Source organism: Aquarana catesbeiana, linkage group LG05 (assembly GCF_042186555.1).
Source record: "Aquarana catesbeiana isolate 2022-GZ linkage group LG05, ASM4218655v1, whole genome shotgun sequence".
NCBI classification, from domain to species: Eukaryota; Metazoa; Chordata; class Amphibia; order Anura; family Ranidae; genus Aquarana; species Aquarana catesbeiana.
The window spans coordinates 174,602,577-174,624,119 of NC_133328.1; the positions used below are offsets into that span (position 1 = coordinate 174,602,577).

General features: G+C 44.0%; 1 protein-coding gene across 2 annotated transcripts in view; it reads left to right on the forward strand.

Moving 5' to 3' along the window:
* ACAD11 (acyl-CoA dehydrogenase family member 11) overlaps window positions 1-21,543 on the forward strand; it is a 219,130-nt gene that overhangs the window by 75,028 nt on the left and 122,559 nt on the right. For both annotated transcript variants that reach the window (XM_073630360.1, XM_073630361.1), the window contains exon 13: window positions 1,483-1,581. In XM_073630360.1, coding sequence (XP_073486461.1) covers window positions 1,483-1,581 — 99 coding nt within the window. The remainder of the gene's footprint in view (window positions 1-1,482; window positions 1,582-21,543) is intronic.

Genomic DNA, 21,543 nt, shown 5'->3' on the forward strand with positions numbered 1-21,543 from the left:
CCACTACCCCCCCTTAAATGCATGATAATTGACCATGTTCCCTCACTGACCATCGGTGGAGATCGCCTGTTACTGTAGCGTGAATGTCGCTGGATCTATGACTTACAAACCGTGGCACCAAATAACCTTAATGAACAATGAGTTATAACTACTTCCTATGTTATGACTCATCACAACAAGATTCGGCATCATATGATTGACTGACTGCCTCTTTGAATTGCAACTATTTAGGGGTATGATTCAATCATCAGGGTGGATTCGGGTGTCTCATTGAGGCCATCTGGATATAAAGTCTAATGTAAAGATCCAGAAAGCTTCTCTTGCCACTATTTTTCAGAACTTAAGGCCTTAATTTTCTGACTAAAGTTCCACTTTAACCGCTTGCCGACCGTATACTGTATATATACAGTGGCAAGGCGGCTCTCCTGTGCAGAATCAGGTACTTTTACATGATTATGCACTTCTGGGTCTGGGGCCTGCAGAAGCTCCACCGGTGACCCGCTTTGATTGGACACAGCGGGAGCCAATCAGCTGGTCCAACAGACCCGCCGATCGTTCTCGAGTGAGACAGAATGGCGGTCTGCCGATAGTAAACAAGGCAGATTGCTGTTCAGTGAGAAGAGGACGTAGAGATCCTGTGTTTCTGCTAAGCAGGAACACAGATCTCTGCCTTCTCACAGTACAAGCACACCCCACACAGTTAGTAATCACTCCCTAGGAACACATTTACCCCTTTGATTGCCCCTGATGTTAACTCCTTCCCTGACAGTGTCATTAGTACAGTGACGGTGCATATTTTTAGCACTGTATTAGTGTCACTGGTCCCCAAAAAAGTGTCAGTTAGTGTCCAATTCGTCGCAGTCTCACTATAAGTCGCTGTTTGCCGCCATTACTAGTAAAAAAAAAAATAAATAAAAATTCCTTAAATCTATCTAATAGTTTGTAGATGCTATAACTTTTGAGTGCAAACCAATCAATATATACGCTTATTGGGATTTTTTTTTACCAAAAATATGTAGCAGAATACATATTGGCCTAAATTGATGAAGATATTATATTTTTTTCCATTTTTTTTTTTTTTTATTGAATTTGTTTTGTAGCAGAAAGTAAGAAATATTGTTTTTTTCAAAACAGACAGTCTTTTTTGTTCATAGAGCAAAAAATAAAAACGCAGAGGTGATCAAATACCACCAAAAAAAGCTCTATTTGTGGGAAAAAAAGGATACAAATTTTATTTGGGTACAGCGTTGCACAAACGCCCAATTGTCAGTTAAAGTAACACAGTGCCATATCGCAAAAAATGGCCTGGTCATGAAGGTGGGTAAACCTTCTGGTGATCGAGTGGTTAATGGTGAAGAGACTGCAGCATGCACAGAAGTCTGTGACTTGTAGTAAAGCAATTGCTAAGGCCCTGAAATCTATTGTAAATGTCCCTCATAAGATACCAGGTCGTGTTTTAAAAGTGTACTTTTATTGTTGCAGAACCTGATGTAGCTTCCAGTGATGCCACCAACATGGAGTGCAGTATCCAGAGAGATGGAGATAGCTACCTAGTTAATGGTAAAAAGTGGTGGAGCAGTGGTGAGTAAAATACCTTTCAGTGCATTTTTCTTTTATTTAACACATTTTCAAATGCTGCTATTTATAAGACTTATAAGACTTGATTCATAGAGGGGTCCCCAAACTCTTTAGTCTATCAACCCCTTTACAAAGTTTCAGGTTGTTCATTGACCCCCTTCCTCTCTGTTTTTATGTGAAAATAATTTATTTAATACTACTTTAACTAATACTGAAAATAATTTTAGATAATAATGACGTAAAAAATAGGTAACATTTAAAATATGAAAAATATCCTATTGCTAGAAGTTAAAGAGAATGTACTAGCTGGCTCTCCATCAAAGTTTGATATGGCAGAGTATGCTCAGTGTATTAAAGTCCAGTGGAATACTAGCTATACTTAAACTTGCTCCCACCCCCATTCTATGCCTATTTTAACTAACCTGTAAAGGAAAGATGTCTATACATACTTATTCTGAGGGTGGATTGGTCAGGTCACATAAACTCCCCAGCAACTGGCTTCAGTGAATATGAGAGATTGTCGACAATGGTTGCAATGCTTATGTGGTGATGTCACCTATAGGCTTACTATGGGACATCCATTGTCAGCTGCCCTTCCTCCACACTAAAGCCTGCACTGAGAGCCGATCATGTGACCGGACCTCCCTCAGAATGGGTAAGTATAGACATCTTTCCTTTTACGGGTTAGTTAGAATAGGCCCAGAATGGGAGTGGGAGCAGGTTTAAATATAGTTAGTGTTTGAATGGACTTCCGCTTTAAAGAGAAGCTCCAGTCTCCCCAAAAAAAATAAAAGTCACCAGCTACAAATACTGCAGATACTGACTTTTTAAAATAAGGACACTTACCTGTCCAGGGATCCAGCGATGTCCTCACCCGAGCTGATTCTTCAGTCAGCTTCGGGTCCTGGAGCTGGCATCTTCGGTAATGGAAACCTGCAGTGAAGCCTTGCACTGCACTTTGTGAAGTGTCCCACAGGCTTCTAGGACCTCTTATGTGTCTCAGGAGGCTCGGGGGGGGGGGGGTGTGAATTGGGGGGACCAAACTTACGCTCAGATAGCCGCAGCAATCTGATCAGAAGTGGGAGCGCGCACCTGTCAAAACACCCGTTCCCCCCAAAAAAAGTGGCAAATGTGGAAGTGGGAGGATACAAACAAAGGGGACTTCCCCTTTTGGGTGAAGTTCCGCTTTAAGTAAAGAGGAATACTACAAACATGTATAGCCTTTACTGGAAGGGGAGGGGACGAAGGTCATTGACACACAGAGCATACTGGTAAATAAGGCCAAAGGCCAAAAAAGGAGGCAGAGGACTCTGGAGTAGGCATCTTTTCCTTTGGTCTCCTTTGCAGATCTTTTAAACTATTAGTAACCTACCATACCTTGTTCTGGGTTATACAAAGAAAATAATACAGGCACAAACCAGAGACCATCATGTGTTACAAGATATGGTCTGCTCACATACATAATATGTCATGGCCTGATGGAGCCTTTACTAAATAAGGTACAACAAATGGTTAGGGCTCTACTCCAATCTGGAGGGGCAAAGCCCTATATAGAAAGAATGGAAGAATGGTTCTTAATTCCAAGATGATTTTTTTGATTGTTGCAATCATAGTTATTAAATTAGGAAATTAAGATTTAGGAACCATATGGCTATTTCTATACAAGCCTTTGCTCCTTAGATTAGAGGAGAGCACTCTCCATTTGCTGTACCATATTTTGTTCTGTACTGTATCTCTGTGTGGGGCAACCATATTGATAGTAGTGCCTACTACAGTGATTTCCAGCTTCCATGGAGGTCCCACCTGTATGGCACACATATTTAGGTTGACCCAAGCTGGACCAATGTAACTATGTAAAAATTGTCATATCAGGAATTCAACTTTAAGTTAAAAGCTCTGCCTAGGTACAATTACCATCTCTATATGTTTGCTATAAGAGTCTATATGTTTGCAATAAGATAGCAAATATTATTTTACTTGTTCTGGAATTATAGGCATTAGGGGAAGTAATTCCATCTTAATCCTTGTTGCCATTCTTTATATAATTTGAAGCCACAGCTATGCGCTTTGTCCCTCTGATCTCTTTTTATTAAGCTTATTGAGTCTTCTAGAATATGGTAAGAATGTGCAGCTGCAGAACAATGGTGAAAGCACAGTGTACCAGACAATTGCTTTTATGTACTACTGAGACAGGAAATAGGACGGCATGTGAAATGTAAACACTTTTAATAGAATACTGGCCTTAAACAGCAATTTCAAGCAACAGGTGAAACCAATCACTGTCCTTCCAATGCTAGGCAAGAAACAGAAATGTTAATTTAGTTTACCAGAGTTGTTGCTAATCTCTTAGCAGGTAAAATGTTATCCAGCTCATCAAACTCATCACATTGGGGACCTTCATATTCTTGCAGTAAAACAGAGAATGGTGCAACTGATCAAAGATGCGCATCTATCTGCCTGTCACTTCACAAGATAGGATGCACTTGTAGACAGGCAGCTGGTGTCTGAAGCTGGGTTCACACTGGTACGACAAGACATTCGTAGGACTGTGAATCCGACTTTGCCCTGCAACTTGAAGTCCGACATCCATCTGACTTCAACGAACGGGGACCAGACTTTAATCCCGACAATACCAGGCCCTTCTTGAAGGGGAACCTCATGCCAAAATTAAAAAAAAAAAAAAAACGGCATAGGGTTCCCCCTACAAGACTATACCAGACCATTCGGTCAAGTATGGATTTAAGGGCAAACCCCACGCCAAAAAATGGCATGGCACCCCCCCAAATCCATACCAGACCCTTATCCGAGCACCCAACCCAGCAGGTCAGGAAAGGGGGTGGGGACAAGCAAGCGCGCTTACCCCCCCTCCTGCACCATACCTGTCTATATGCCTAGCATTACAGTGGGAGCAAGCGTCGGGAGAAGGTTGGAGGAAGAACAGAGGGAGAGGACAGCGGAGAGAGGAGATCTGACAAAGGGAGAAGACAGTGGAGAGAGGAGACTCGGCAGAGGGAGAAGACAGTGGAAAGAGGAGACTCGGCAGAGGGAGAAGACGGCGGAGAGAGGAGACCTGGCATAGGGAGAAGACAGGGAAGAGAGAAGATCCGGCAGAGGGAGAAGACAGCAGAGAGAGGAGAACCTGCAGCGGAAGAAGACATCAGCAGAGGGAGGAGAACTGGCAGCAAAAGAAGACATCAGCGGAGAGAGGATAAAAGAAATCAGAAGCAGAAGAGACGCCGGAGCTGCATTAATAAATTACTTTGTCAAAATCCTGTGTGCGGTTTTTATTTTTGCCACTTTTTTGGGGGGTGAATGTTAGGGGTACAATGTACCCCATACTCATTCACATAGGGTGGGGGGCCCCCTGTTAAAGGTGGCTTCCAGATTCCAATAAGCCCCCCCGCCTGCAGACCCAACAACCACCATCCAGGGTTGTCGGGAAGAGGCCTTTGTCCCCATCAACATGGGGACAAGGTGCTTTGGGGTGGGGGGGGCTCGCTCGTCCCCACCCCCTTACCTGACCTGCCGGGCTGCATGCTCGAATAAGGGTCTGGTATGGATTTTGCGGGGACCCCACGCCGTTTTGTTTTTTTTTTTTGGGGGCATGGGGGTTCCCTTTAAAATCAGTCTTTGAGGGAGAACTCTATGCCGTTTTTATTTTTAATTTTGGTGTGGTGTTCCCCTTCAAGATCATCAGAGCACAAGTCACATGCCAAAGTCAGATCAGTTAAGACGATGATCCGACTTTGATCCGACTTCAATGATATTCACTTGGGGGGGGGTTCACTCAGACCACATAAAGTGATTTTAAAGCTTTGATTATTAAAAAAAAATAACATCTCATACTTGCCTCCACTGTGCAGCTCGTTTTGCACAGGGTGGCCCCGAACACCGTCTGGGGGTCCCTTGGCGGCTCTCGCAGCTCCTCCCCACATCAGATAATCCCCTAGGAGAAGCACTCTCCCGGGGGGTTACCTTGCAGGCATAGGATGCATTAAGGTGAAAAAACACAAGGGTTTACAACCCCTTTCAGACGGCTGTCATAGGGAACCATTCATTTATACTGTTTCCAATGTTGGAGTGTTTGTCGTACCAGTGCGAACCCAGTCTGAAAGGTGAACTATGGCAGTAATGTCAGATGAAGCTGCACCTTGCCTAGAGACTCATTCTCCCTTAAAGGAGAAGTCCAGTCTGAGCTTGTTTGGCTGTATCTCCTATGGGTCACAGGTGTGCAATTCGTTTTGCACTCCTGTGAATCGTTTTCAGCAGAGAGCGGTCTGGAGTCTGCTCTCTGCTGACGTCACAGAAATCTGTCCAGGCACCACGTCATCACGACAATAAAGTCTGAATCCGCCAGGTGCCTAGACTGATACCCGTCTCAGCCTCTCATGCTACTTTAGCACGATTTCAAAACTGCACATTAGTGCGATTTACACTCCCGATTTCATTGTGGCTTGCATATTAATTTAACAGAAGTCTATGCAAGTCTATGACTCATTGGTAGAGCCATTTCTATAAAGTCTGATACTGGGAAAGAAGATAGGAGTTCGAGTGGACTAAATCTGGCATGTCGATTGATTGGAGAGTCTCAGATATTTATATATTCATGCTTGATGGTCACACTGTGGCTGAATACTTCTGGTGAGTGCAATTGAATATTTCACGTTGAAGCACTGTGTTTTGCTACATCGGAGCACAATACTTTATAGACACAACGGTGCTGGAGTTATGATTGGATTGAACTGTTCTTTTATATATTTTATATATTCACTTGTTGAATATTCACTCTTTTTTGGTCATTTGTTGATTGGTTATTACTATTGTGGTTCACATTCACATCATATTGTAAGGTAGCGCTCCTTTTTCTATAATATATCTGCTTTTTAGTAATACACTAAAATAGGAGTAGCAATCACAAAGATCTTTTTATATTATTTTATTTTATTTATTTGGTTGGCGCCCCCATTTCTTTTCTACAATTTTCACGTCACAGATTCTCAATTGAATTTAGGTCTGGACTTTGACTGGGCCATTCTAACACATAAATATGCTTGTATCTAAACCACTCCATTGTAGCTCTGGCTGTATGCTTAGGGTCGTTGTCCTGCTGGAGGTGAACCTCTGCCCCAGTCTCAAGTCTTTTGCAGACTCTTATGCCGTGTACACACGGGCGGACTTTTCGGCATCAAAGGTCCGACGGTCTTTACGACAGACTTTCGTCGGACTTTTGACGGACTTCCGATGGACCTTCGATGGACTTTCGAACGAACGGACTTGCACAATGCTTTCTTCTTGCCACTCTTCCATAAAGGCCAGATTTGTGGAGTGCATGACTAATAGTTGTCCTGTGGACAAATTCTCCTACCTGAGCTGTGGATCTCTGCAGCTCCTCCAGAATTACCATGGGCCTCTTGGCTGTTACTCTGATTAATGCTGTCCTTGCCCAGCCTGTCAGTTTAGGTCACGGCCATGTCTTTGATAGATTTACAGTTGTGCCATACTCTTTCCATTTTCTGTTGATGGATTGAATAGTGTTCCGTGAGATGTTCAAAGCTTGGGATAATTTTTTTTTATAACCTAACCCTGCTTTAAACTTTTTCATAACTTTATTCCTGACCTGTCTGGTGTGTTCCTTGGCGTTAATGCTGCTGTTCACAAAGGTTCTCTAACAAACCTCTGAGGGCTTCACAAAACAGCTGTATTTATACTGAGATTAAATTACACACAGATGGACTCTATTTACTAATTAGGTGACTTTTGAAGGCAATTGGTTTCACTAGATTTTAGTTAGGGGTATCAGAATACAGGGGGCTGAAATGCACACCACACTTTCCAGATATATTCATTTGTAAAACATTTTGAAAACCATTGATCATTTTCCTTCCACCTCACAATTATGTGCCACTTTGTGTTGGTCTATCACATAAAATCCCAATAAAACACATTTACGTTTTTGGTTGTAACATGACAAAATGTGGAAAATTTCAAAGGGTATGAATACGTTTTCAAGGCACTGTAAATCCAGACTTACTCAGCTATGTAACTAGTGGAATCTAAACTGTGAAATGGGTTGTCAGTCAGCCCCACTTTCAAAACTTTTTTTTTTTTTGTTGAGACCCAAAAAGCCTTTAATTTGCATTTTATTATCTCACTAGTTAGCAAATGACCTGATAAAACTAAAGATAACGGATAAAAAGTTACAGGTAGCCAAGTAGCTAAATTACAGACAAATGGCGAATGTATTTTCTAGGCTGACTTTACAATATTTTTTTCCATCATTTTTTTCTATTAGTACAAATAGTCATACATGGTCCTTAACATGTGATCACCAACTCCAAGCTAGAATAGAACTAGCAAAACTTTTTTTGTGTAGAAGAGGTGATTCCTATAGAGGTCATACTTGGGTAATGAAAGCCACATGAGTACAAGGTCCTCCAGTAATGAAAATCCAGCTCTCTAACTATATGCTTATCAGCAGTGAGCAAAATTGGTTTGCCAACCTGGCAATGCAGCAATTCAGGGATGCTTGAATCAAAAGACAATTCTTTGGCATGTAAAACATTTTACATAACAATTTACCTGGCAAAGAATTTGTCTTTTAATACAAGTATTCCTGCTACCCTGCATATCATGGTTGGTGACCTCAGTTTTTCTCATTGCTGTAAAAGCCTCAATCTTGGGAAAACATAAAATGTTCCCTTGTGGTGCAGGGGATTGTTTATGTCAGTAAAAACAGGTTTACTTTCCTGATCCTCTAGTAGACAATGCTCCCCCAAGCTCTGGCAGTGGACTGTTCCTTGAGATTCCATGGGCAGCGAAGGGTTATTTATTCTATTGTATATTACAGCAGGGGTGTCCAAACTTTTTTCAAAGAGGGCCAGATTTGATGAAGTGAACGTGCGTTTAGGGCCGACCATTTTGCCTGACATGCACTATTAGAATTAAATGCAAATGAACTAATACACTGCCAAACAAGAATTCTCTTCCCTTTGTGGCTGTGTGTGGTGAAGAGTCTAAGGATGAGCTTGGGCGTGTTGTTTGGATATACCGTATTTATAGGCGTATAAAACTCACCTTTTACTTTAAAGCCTCGTACACACGATCGGATTTTCCAACGGGAATTGTGTGTTGACAGACTGTTGGCGGACAATCCTACCGTTTGTACGCTCCATCGGACAGTTGTCGGATTTTCATACAAATGTTGGATGGCAGACGTTACCGCGGACAACGGTCTGTTGTCGGAATTTCTGATCGTATGCACACAAGTCCTTCAGACAAAAGTCCAAACTACAAACACACATGCTCGGAATCAATGCTCACCAAACACAACATTAGCAGAAGGTGCCCAAAGGGTGGTGCTAAAGAGCTGAAAAACCACGTAGTATGTCACTACGTTCGTGTTTGTTGGCCGACAATTGCGTACCGTTTGTATGCAAGACAAGTTCCTGGCCAACGCCCTTCGGACAAAAGTCTGACGCTTTGTCTGTGGAAAATCTGATAATGTGTACGAGGCTTAAGAGGGAAGTTTCAGGAAAAAACTTAAATTTTAAATAAAGAACTGTGAAGCAAAATAAGGGTCAGTGCCCATCAGTGCAGCTTAATCATTGACCATCTGCAGCCTCACCATTGCCATGAATGCAGCCTCACCATTGCCATGAATGCAGCCTCACCATTGCCTGAATGCAGCCTCACCATTGCCATGAATGCAGCCTCACCATTGACATGAATGCAGCCTCACCAGTGCCATGAATGCAGCCTCACCATTGCCATCAGTGCAGCCTGATCCATGCCCATCTGCAGCCTTGGAGGGAAAAGGGAGGGGGCGGGACGAGTGCCAACAGATTACATACAGGAGAATCTTCTGTTTACTTTGCGGCCTCTTTAATACAAAGTCCCGCCTCCTATGATACACAGAACAGTTGTCCAATCTCAGCCCAGGAGATGGGACTTCCTTTTACAGAGGCCACCGAGTAAACAGGAGATTCTCCTGTATATAATCTGGCGGCACTCATCCCGCCTCCTCCCTGTCCCCTCCGAGGCTGCATATCTTTTGTGGCCCCCCCAACGAATCGATTTATTGGGGGCCACAAAAGAGATATATATTTATGGTCGAAGCCCTATAGCCGATATGGATATCAACAAATAGACTTACCATAAGACTTACAACATGAAATAGACCTGAAGTGTGCCCTGGCCTGCTGGTCGGTATACCAAAATAAGGGGGCATACCCTAGATTAGAAATGAATATTTTGTGAAGAGAAATTAATTTGAGAAATGCCCTGAAAAGGGGATGGGAGGGTGGGTACCGCGCACAGGAAACCGACAAAGACCACAGGCGAGCGGGCTGGTTAAATACCCCCCGGGCTCCTCCCATAAATTCAGGCCTCCATACTGGCCTTCCTACTTATGGTCAAAGCCCTATGGCTGATACGGATATGAACAAATAGACTTACCATAAGACTTACAACATGAAATGGACCTGAAGTGTGCCCTGGTCTGCTGGTCGGTATACCAAAATAAGGGGGCAAAAACATTCAGGTAGGGGTGTAGTTTTATTAGTTTTAGCTTTATTTATTGAGCAAGTTTGATGAATGCTTGTGCCATTTCCACCTGAGGATTGGGGATGAACCGGGCGAGATGGGCAGAGTTCCACCTGCTAAGTCTCTTGATGATGTGATCTGGGACCCATGCTGAGATGCTGCCAAGGCTGCCCCAGTACTAAAGATTGACCGGAGTACTGACTGGGGTCAAGGTGTAGGCTGCGTAGAAGAACCCCCAGGTGTTTAATGAACTGGCAGGCACTCAAGGGTTTGCCCGAAAAGGTAATAGGGGACTAGAGTTTGAGTGTTCCGGTAGGAGTTTCAGTAGGCGGTTGAGTATGGTTACTGGACACCGGATGTTTATTTTATGGAGTTGTCTATCCTGGAGCCTGATTGCTGGGTTTTAGACACTGCAAGGTGGAGGATGAAATGGTGTTGGTGGCGAGCCAACTGCACAGAACTTGGCCTGTGGGATTGCTGTGGGTGAGCTCGCTGGGCCGCCAGAACCCGTAGTAGGCTAAATAAATGGCTGCTTGTATGAGCAGATTGGGGAGAAGGCCAAATGGCGAACTAGTAAAGATAGTAGACATGTCCCGGAAGATGGCAGCCTAGAATGAACGTACAGTGGACATTAAACTGGTGCTGCCAAGATAATTGCACCAGCCTGCGCAGGAAGGATATAACAGAGCGATGCGGACCTGGCTTCATCAACAAGATCGGCCTTGGACCGGTTGTTGGTGGCGAAAGCCAGGGCCTGTCCTGTCCAGATATGACCCTAGAGTTCAGCGGCTGTCATGACCGTGTATAGCTTGAAGAGGGAGGAAGTCCGGGTAAACCCGGGGTTTAGGAGTATCTCTGGAGGCCATGTTCCTGTAAACCAATGGTGGCCAAAAATTGCAGCAAAGCCTGTGGAGGCTGCGGCATCTGTCACTAACTGGGGTGATAGGGGCGACATAGATGGTATAAACATTGATATATGGATCCACGTAGTACGGAACCTTCCAACATTAATAGGTCCACTACCGTCTAAATTAAGGATCTGAAAGGGGTCCTGTGTCTGGGAGAGGAAGACCAGGCAGCATGACACAGAAGATCGACCCTGGGGAATGACCCGTATTGAAATATTGAGCATTCCCAAGAGAGACTGAAGCTGCTTCTTAGTACACTCCCATGTATGGGTGAAGTCTTGGGGAACTGGCCTGATGTGGGTCAGCTTGTCAAGGGGGAGGCTGGCCTGCGTGGAGTTGTTTAGTTCGAAAGAGGTTATTGCAGACCTCAGTTCCAGATTGTTGAGTTTTGGAGACCGCAAGCTGAAGGACGTAATGGTTTTATCAGCGAGTCAAGTGGTGCCTACATAGTACCTGGCTGCCAGTGCCACTAAAAGTGAATTTGTTAGGCTGTAGAAAACCGAAGCGGGCGAGGTAGGTGGCTGCTTGGATGACTAGACTGGGGAACGTGTGAGGATTTTTGAAATGTCCCTAAAGATGGCAGTTGTGATGGGCAAGCATTTGCCGTTTAGCTATGGGCTGATGCTTCTGGATGCCACGTAGAAGGGATCTTACTGTATGGGCCGTAAACACAGACAGCTCTCTGGGGACCTGTAAGGACAGGAAATGCTGGATGCTGGCTAGGTATAGCCTGATAGTGTTATAAGGATAAGGCAATACGATACCTGGCGCGGGATGTAACCTGAACTCAACTGACCTAAGCGAGAAATGATACAGAAAATGGTGAGTGGCTCGTATGAAGATGCCACTGGAGACAATTGGCCGATTAAGTGCCACTGAAGAATGATGTGTGGCTGATTGTGTGCCACTGGGAATGTGTTTACAATAAGTCATGCTAAGATGCGAGCCCTGCAATGATTGCAAGAGTTGTGCTTAAATACGTGCTTGCAACGATTGCAAGGGAGTTTATGTCAATGGAGATGTATTTGCAGTGACTGTGAGAAGTCTGTATTACTGCATGTGCCTGCAAGGACTGCAAGGAGTTATGCTTGGATGCGTGCTTGCAACGATTGCGAGAAGTTATGCTTAGATGTGTGCTTGCAACAATTGCAAGAAGTTGTGACTGGATACGTGCTTGCAACGATTGCAAGAAGTTATGCTAAGATGCGTATCTTGTAATGATTGTAAGAGTTGTGCTTAATGTGTGCTTGCAACGATTGCAAGGGAGTTTATGTCGCTGAAGATGTGTTTGTAGTGACTGTGAGAAGTTTGTATTACTGCATGTGCTTGCAAAGACTGCAAGAGTTATGCTTGGATGTGTGCTTGCAACGATTGCAAGAAGTTGTAATTAGATGCGTACTTGCAACGATTGCAAGAAGTTATACTTGAATGCATGCCTGCAATGTTTGCAAGAAGTTTATGATTGGATGCATGTTTGCAATGATTGCAAGAAATTGTGCTTGGGTGTGCTTGCAACGATTGCAAAAGTTATGTTTGGATGCGTACTTGCAACGATTGAAAGAAGTTGTGCTTGGATGTGCGCTTGCAATGATTTCAAGAAGTTATGTTTGGATGTGTGCTTGCAACGAATACAAGAAGTTTATGCTTGGATGCGTGCTTGCAACGATTGCGGGAAGTTGTGCTTGGATGCGTGCTTGCAACTATTGCAAGTTGTGATTGGATGCGTGCTTGCAATGATTACAAGAAGTTATGCTTGAACCTGTATGAAATTTAATCCTATATGAATCGTTTGTAAAGTGTATGGAATGAATCCGATACGAATCGGTTGTATGAAATTAATCTGATACGAACCGATTGTAGAGTGTATGAAAATTAATCCAATATAAAATCGGACTGTGGAGAGTATGAATATGGATCCGATATGAATCGCTGTTCCACCGGCGCGACTAGATTTGAATCGAACTGTAGCGTGTATGAAATTGAAACCGATACGAATCATTCGTAAGTTGCATACAATGAATCCTGATACAAATCGGTTTGTAAAGTGTATGAAATGAAACCAACATGAATCGGATTGTGCGACTATAAGGGGGAATAGTAGTGAGGCGACGGTTTTAACATATGAATCAGGACCATGACTGAACTTCGAGAGAAGATGGGTGTGGCTTTTTTTTTTTTTAACTTGACTGACCTGGAGGAAAATGACAGATGAAAACCGGTGAAAGGTTTGACTACCTGACTTTTAAAAGTGACTTGTACCGTGTTTAAGCGACAGGTGCATGAAATTAAATAAAATGTGTGAAATGTTTCGCCATGACAGAGGCACAAAGCGGTCGTGCCGCAGCTGCGACTGACAGCGAACCGGACTCTGGAGCATGTACTGAAATGAGGCAAGTAGAAAAAACACTAGTGCACACCGGAACAAATCGGTGCATCACGGATGCGACTGGATTTGAATCGGAGCGCGGTACGTAACAGTGAAATGTTTGCCCTGACAGAGGCACGAATCGGTCGTGCCGTGACTGCAACTGACATCGAACCAAGCTCTGGTGCAGGTGCTGGATGAGGCCGAAACTTTTTTTTTTTTGTCTGCGACAAACGACGAGTCGGACTGTGGAGCACAAAATGAAATGAGGCCAAGACAACTGGGGCGCACCGGGATGAATTGGTGCATCTCGGATGCTACTGGATTTGAATCGGGGCGAGGTACGTGACAGTGAAATGAGTGAAATGATGAAATGATTGAAATGATTTGTCATGGTAGAGGCACGTGCCATGACAGAGGCACGAATCGGTCATGCCGCAACTGCGACTGACAACAAACCGGACTCTGGAGCATGTACTGAAATGTGACCGAAAATACCTGAGGCACGCTGGAACGAATCGGTGCATCACGGATGCGACTGGATTCTAATCGGAACGTGATACGTGACAGTGAAATGATTTCCCATGACAGAGGCACGAATCGGTGAGGCGCACACTGCGACTGACAACGACCGGACTCTGGAGCATGTACTGAAATGAGGCCAAATAACAACTGGGGCACACCGGGACGAATCGGTGCATCTCGGATGCGACTAGATTCGAATCGGAGCGCGGTACATAAGGTGAAATGAGTGAAATGATTAAAATAATAAGCCATGACAGAGGCACGAATCTGTGTGCCGTAATTGCGACTGATAACGAACCGGACTGTGGAGCATGGTATAAAATATGGGACAAGAACAACTGAGACATGGCTGGACAAGCAGGTGCGAAGCGGACGGAACTGGATTCGAATCAGAGTGAGGTACGTAAGAATGAATGAAAAATGTTTTAGAAATTATAGAGACACGAATCGGTGGCTGAGTGCTACGGCTACGTGCAGGGTTTCTTAACGAATGACTCGAAGGTTCCATATCGGGGTTTGAGCGACACACAGTATCTAGCAAATGGTGATACATGAAATGAAGAAATGTCAACGAAACACTACCTGCGACAGCCGAGCCAGACACGTTTGTACGAAAAACTACGAACGGGAACGGAAGCCTCTCAGAAACTGCGAACGGGAACCGAAAGTTGCTGAAATTTCGAACGCGCAACTCACGAACGCCAATGAGTTTGGAAGAGTCAGCCTAGTGACGTAACGTACTGCGCACAGGAAACCGACAAATACCACAGGCGAGCGGGCTGGTTAAATACCCCCCGGGCTCCTCCCATAAATTCAGGCCATATATATATATATATATATATATATATACAGTATATATATATATATATATATATGCAAATTACCAGTGAGGCCGTATTAAACCGGAACACGGGCCGCAATTGGCCCGCAGGCCGGACTTTGGACATGCCTGTATTACAGGTACTTATACAGCTCTGTCAATTTACACAGTACTTTACATATATATTGTACATTCACATCAGCCCCTGCTTTCAAGGAGCTTACAATCTAAGGTCCCTAACTCACATTTATTCTAGGGCTAATTTAGACAGGAGCCAATTATCCTAACAGGAAACCGGAGGAAACTCACAAAGGCACGGGGAGTAAGTGCAAACTCCAGGCAGGTAGTGCCGTGGTTGGAAATCAAACTGACAACCCTAGTGCTGGTAGATGGAGGTTGCTAACCACTGTGCTGCCCATATGGGTCTTTCGTCAAGCTTGATGACATTAGAGGGCCTCCGACCACTGAATCATAGGTGAGAAGAGGCTGCAGGGACTGGTCTTGCAGTGTAGAGGAGCCTTTTCTTGTTCCGCTAGACCAGAGGTCCTCAAACTTTTTAAACGGGGCCAGTTCACTGTCCCTGAGACCGTTAGAGGGCCGGACTATAGTTAAAAAAAAAAACTATGAACAAATTCCTATGCACACTGCACATATCTTATTTTGAAGTGAAAAAACAAAACAGGAACAAATACAATATTTTAAATGAAGAACAAGTAAAATTAAATCAACAAACTTAACAGTATTTCAATGAGAACTATGGGCCTGCTTTTGGCTAATGAGATGGTCAATGTCCGGTTCCATATTCGTCACTGCTAGTCGTAACAAGTGATGCAAGTGTGCATCGGTTAGTCTAGATCTGTTTGGAGATTTCAGATGTTTCATTCTGGAAAAAGTCTTTTCACAGACATAAGTGCTGCCAAAGATGGTTGCCATTTTGAGTGCATGGTTCCTGAGATTAGGATATGTCTCAGAGGGGAGAGATGCATAGAAATTAGGAAGGCTGCTTGACTTGAATGTGTCTTTCAGAGAGTCACAATTCTGCAGTTCAGCTAGTTCCATTTGCCCATCAATGCAGTCTGATCAGTGCCCATCAATGCTTGCCAACGCAGTCCAATTAATGCCATTGCAAGCCCCCCTCACCATCATTGCAAGCCCCCCTCAAAGCCTTACTGTGCCAAACAATGTCTCACCAGTCAGTGTGTGTGCACATCGAGCATCTCCTGCTGCTTCGTCATGGCTCACTGTGAAAAGTTTGGGCGCGCTGTGAAAAAATGTCCCACCCTCAGAACCCGCAGAACACTGCCTCTATCATACGAGCTGGTCTAGGAGGAGGGCGGGACTTTTATCACAGCGCGCCCGAACTTTTAACAGTGAGCTCCCTGACACAGCAGTCTCCTGCTTTGTTATAACCGGCCCGCCCCGAGGCCTGGCCTGTCGGGAATCCAGCCCTGGGTGGGGTGGGCCGGATAAATGTCCTCGGTGGTCCGCATGTGGCCTGCGGGCCATAGTTTGAGGACCCCTGCGCTAGACCTAGACAAACATTTAACCTTTGCTGTGTGGGGGCAGCCCCACTTAAAGGAAGCAGTTTTTCTTTTCTTTAACCACTTCAATACCAGGCACTTTGGCCCCTTCCTGCCCAGGACAATTTTCAGCTTTCAGCGCTGTCACACTTTGAATGACAATTGCACGGTCATGCAACACTATACCCAAACAAAATTCTTCCCACAAATAGAGCTTTCTTTTGGTGGTATTTGATCACCTCTGCGGTTTTTATTTTTTGATAAACAAACTAAAAAAAAACAAAATTTTTGAAAAAAAAGTTTTTCTTAGTTTTTGTCATAAAATGTTGTTTTCCCCTTCACTGACGGACACTAATGAAGCTGCAATGATGGGCACTGATGAGGCGGCACTGATGAAGCAGCACTGATAAGGTGGCACTGATGGGCACTGATGAGGAGGCACTGATATGTAGAATTGATGGGCACTGATGTGCACTGACAGGCGGCAGTGATGGGCACTGACAGGCGGCAGTGATGGGCACTTACAGGCAGCTATGATGGCACTGACAGGCGGCTGTGATGGGCACTGACAGGTGGCACTGATTGGCACTGATAGGTGGTACTGATTGGCACTGACATGTGGCACTGACAGGTGGCACTAATGGGCAGCACTGATGATGAGGTACTGATGTGTTACTTACAGGTGTTACTGCTGGGCACTGTGGTGGGCACTGATTGGCACTGTGGTGGGCTCTGATTGGCACTGTGGTGGGCATTTGAAGGGTTTTTTATTGGGGGAATGCTGGGCACTGATTGGTAGTGTTTTTTTACACATTTGAGGGGGCTGTGCTGATAATCAATGTGCCGTTTATCAGCACAGACCCCCCTCTGACAGGGAAAGCCGCCGATTGGCTCCGAACTGCTCTCCCTGTCAGCGCGGACCGAGGAATGCAGGCACTTCCTGGTTCTTGCTGTGATCAGCTGTGATTGGTCACAGCTGATCAAGTGGTAAGAAGCCTCTGACAGAGGCTTCTTATCACAATTGGAGATGCGGGGTGTCAGACTGACAAGGCGCACTCGCGATTGCCATGCTGTGCGCCCCGCGGGCGCGCGCTAGCATGTTATCCTGCTGGACGTCATATGACGCCCAGTCAGGATAACAGAACCACTTCCCAGCCATCAATCTGCTATAGGCCGGGCGGGAAGTGGTTAAAGTTCAGCTTTAATCTATAAGCCAGGGCTGTATTACCATAATGATGCTGATGGGCCAGTACCTGGAGCAGCACGGTTAGGAGGGTAGCACCAAGCATTGAAATGTTAAAACTATGATTATTTTTATTTTGTTTCTATTTTCTGGCTACTTCTAGGCATTTGTGGTTAAATTCAGTAAGAGAACAGTAGGAAGAAGGGAGTCCAGGGAATGTTAAGAAGTGTTAGAATGCTCTTTATAAATTAGGGCACATTAAACATAGTTACATAGTTAATCTGGTTGAAAATAGACACAAGTCCATCCAGTTCAACCAACACAGAAAAAAACACACACACAAATAGAAAACCTCTATATGCACCATCCTATACCCACTGTTGATCCAGAGGAAGGCAAAAAAATAACAATAATAATAATTTGCTCCAGTGGGGAAAATAAAATTCCTTCCTGATCCCCCAACAGGCAATTGGATAGTCCCTGGATCAACTTTACCTATAAATATTAATACCCAGTTATACAGTTATGTACATTTAGGAAAGAATCCAGGCCTTTTTTAAAACAATCTTCTAAGCTGGCCAGAACCAGATTTTTAGTGAGTCTATGCCACATTTTCACAGCTCTTACTTTAATTAAGCCTTTCCATATTTGGAGATTAAATCCCTTTTCTTCTAAACGGAATGAGTGCCACCTTGTCCTCTGTGATGACATTAAAGTGGTTGTAAATTAGAAGTTATTCATGCTGATAGCAGAGGAATGAGGCAGTGGACAGAAATTACACCTAGTGCTCTGGATTGAGACAAGTACACACTATAGAGGGGTATGCTCTGTTCATATTTCATGTCTGAGGTTTAAAACCACTTTAAGGTGAATAACTCTACCTCAAGTTCACTATATGGACCACTTATGTATTTATACATGTTGATCATATCCCCCCTTAATCTTCTCTTCTCAAGAGAGAATAAATTCAGTTACTCTAATCTTTCCTCATAGCTGAGCTCATCCATTTCCCCTTTCTCTTGTGTGGTGGTTTGTATAGTTAATAGACTGCTTTAAATATTATGAAGATCCTAGGCTATCCCCAATAATGCATTCTACCAGTAGTTTTGCCTAAAATATTCACAAGACAGAGGGTGGGGCTTGTAGAACAGGGCATTGTGATTTAGGTGTACCAAGGGCAGTTCCTAACCTATCCCCAGCCTGCTGTTTGGACACGGAAGGAGCTGGTCAGCACTCTGCTCTTTCCTCTAGGCAGCAGACTTTCTGTGTTAGATTGATAGTTCTGTGTTGTATAAAAAACCTTGACAGGCTCACTGCTGCACCCAGCAGGAGCCCTGATAATATAGGATGTTAACACAAGATGGAATGGAGGTGCTGTGTTGACAATAACCTTAAAACATTTTTATTTTTTAACATCAATCCAAAGTTCTGCTTAAGTGCCTTAAATTGAACCTGTAATAAGAGAAACATGGATGCTGCTTTTTTTTTTTTTTGACCTCCTGCTGAAAGTGCTAGTTGCCTGGCTGTCATGTTACTTCACTGGCTTCAGTATTTTGAGCCACTGACATGAAACATGCATGCAGATCAGGACTTTTATCTAACTATTTCTAGGCCAGTGATTGAGAAAATGCTCAGCACATTAGAACTGGAATTTTCAGCAATGGGTTAGCAATGACCGCATTACTGTGTAATGCAAGTCTTTGGGGTTCCCTTGTTTAGTTATTACCATGGTGAACTTTTACCGCTGCATATGTTTATATGCACAAGTCTCCGCTTTCCACTGTGACATCTGTTCCAAATCAGAAGAACCTAATAAATATCCCTTGCTTTCCTTTTGAAATGTCAAGTAACAGTGTTTATGGGTTGAGTCATACAGAAAATCAGCTTAATAAAGAGCTATGGTGCTTCAATTGATTATAACAGGCCATCGATTACTGCATAAAATACCCTGGGAGGCCCAAAGTAATAATCCAGTTATAGCAAAGAGGACCACAATAGCCATGTCCACACGTAAGGTAATAAAAAACAATGCACATATGGTCATTTGCTGATGAGAGTATTATCAGGCTAATACTTTCTCTTCTGTTATTTTGGCAGCCAAGAATGTGAATATTTGCCAAAAAAATTGGCAGATTTAAAAAAAAAGCTATTATGAGAGAAGTATGGAGGCAACCATTGCTGACTTCACTCTAATGCCCTGTACACACGGTCGGATTTTCTGACGGAAAATGTTCGATGTGAGCTTGTTATCAGAAATTCCGACCATGTGTAGGCTCCATTGGACATTTTCCATCAGAATTTCCATCACACAAAATTTGAGAGCTGGTTCTCAAATTTTCCGACAACAAAATCCGCTGTCGTAAATTCAGATCGTGTGCACACAATTCCGACACACAAGGTTCCACACATGCTCCGAATCAAGCAGAAGAGCCGCACTGGCTATTGAACTTCATTTTTCTCGGCTCGCTGTACATGTTGTACGTCACCGCGTTCTTGACATTCGGATTTTCCGACAAGATTTGTGTGACTGTGTGTATGCAAGACAAGTTTGAGCCAATATCTGTCGGAAAAAATCCATGGATTTTGTTGTTGGAATGTCCGATCGTGTGTACGCGGCATAAGAATGCTGGTTGTCTGAGTATATTTCACAAGTTTCTGAATTTATGACCTTGAAGATGCAGAAAGTTGCACAGTGAAATCTGAACTTCTGATCTGCATGTTTGCTCTAAGCCAGTGGCTCGGAAGGTACTAAAGACAAAGGATAAGGATAAAATAGATCAGGGCTTAGCTAGTTAGTATTAATGTTGCTGTCAGTAGGTAGGATAAATATGTATAAAAAAGGGAAAAAATATGCCACTATTGTTTTTTGGCCCTGCTATGGGTACAAACAACAAATAATGCAAATATACTGCATGTGGTATCTGCATGAATACTATGAATTAAATACAGTATCTCAGTACAGCTTGTATAATAGTGCAAATTTGCTGTCCCCTCAAAATAGCCCCTCAAACACAGCCATTAAGGTCTAAACCGCTGGCAACAAAAGTGAGTACACCCCTAATTGAAAATGTCCAAATTGGGCCCAATTAGCCATTTTCCCTCCCCGGTGTCATGTGACTCAGTGTTACAAGGTCTCAGGTGTGAATGGGGAGCAGGTGTGTTAAATTTGGTGTTATCGCTCTCATTTTACCATACTGGTCACTGGAAGTTTAACATGGCACCTCATGGCAAAGAACTCTCTGAGGATCTGAAAAAAATAATTGTTGCTCTACATAAAGATAGCCTAGGCTATAAGAAGTTTTCCAAGACCCTGAAACGGAGCTGTAGCACTGTGGCCAAGCCCACACAGTGGTTTAACAGGACAGGTTTCACTCAGAACAGGCCTTGCCATGGTCGACCAAAGAAGTTGAATGCACACGCTCAGCGTCATATCCAGAGGTTGTCTTTGGGAAATAGATGTATGAATGCTGCCAGCATTGCTGCAGAGGTTGAAGGGGTGGGGGTTCAGCCTGTCAGTGCTTAGACCATACGCCGCACACTGCATCAAATTGGTCTGCATGGATGTCGTCCCAGAAGGAAATCTCTTCTAAAGATGATGCACAAGAAAGCCTGCAGTTTGCTGAAGACAAGCAGACTAAGAACAGGGATTACTGGAACCATGCCCTGTGGTCTGATGAGACCAAAATAAACTTATTTGGTTCAGATGGTGTCAAGTGTATGTGGAGGCAACCAGGTGAGGAGTACAAAGACAAGTGTGTCTTGCCTACAGTCAAGCATGGTGGTGGGAGTGTCATGGTCTGGGGCTGCATGAGTGCTGCCGGCACTAAGGAGCTACAGTTCATTGAGGGAACCACTAATGCCAACATATACTGTAGAGCATGATCCCCTCCCTTCAGAGTCTAGGCCGCAGGGCAGTATTCCAACATAACGACCTCAAACACACCTCCAAGATGACCACTGCCTTGCTAAAGAAGCTGAGGGTAAAGGTGGTGGTGATGGACTGGCCAAGCATGTCTCCAGACCTAAACCCTATTAAGCATCTGTGGGGCATCCTAAAACGGAAGGTGGAGGAGCACAAGGTCTCTAACATCCACCAGCTCCGT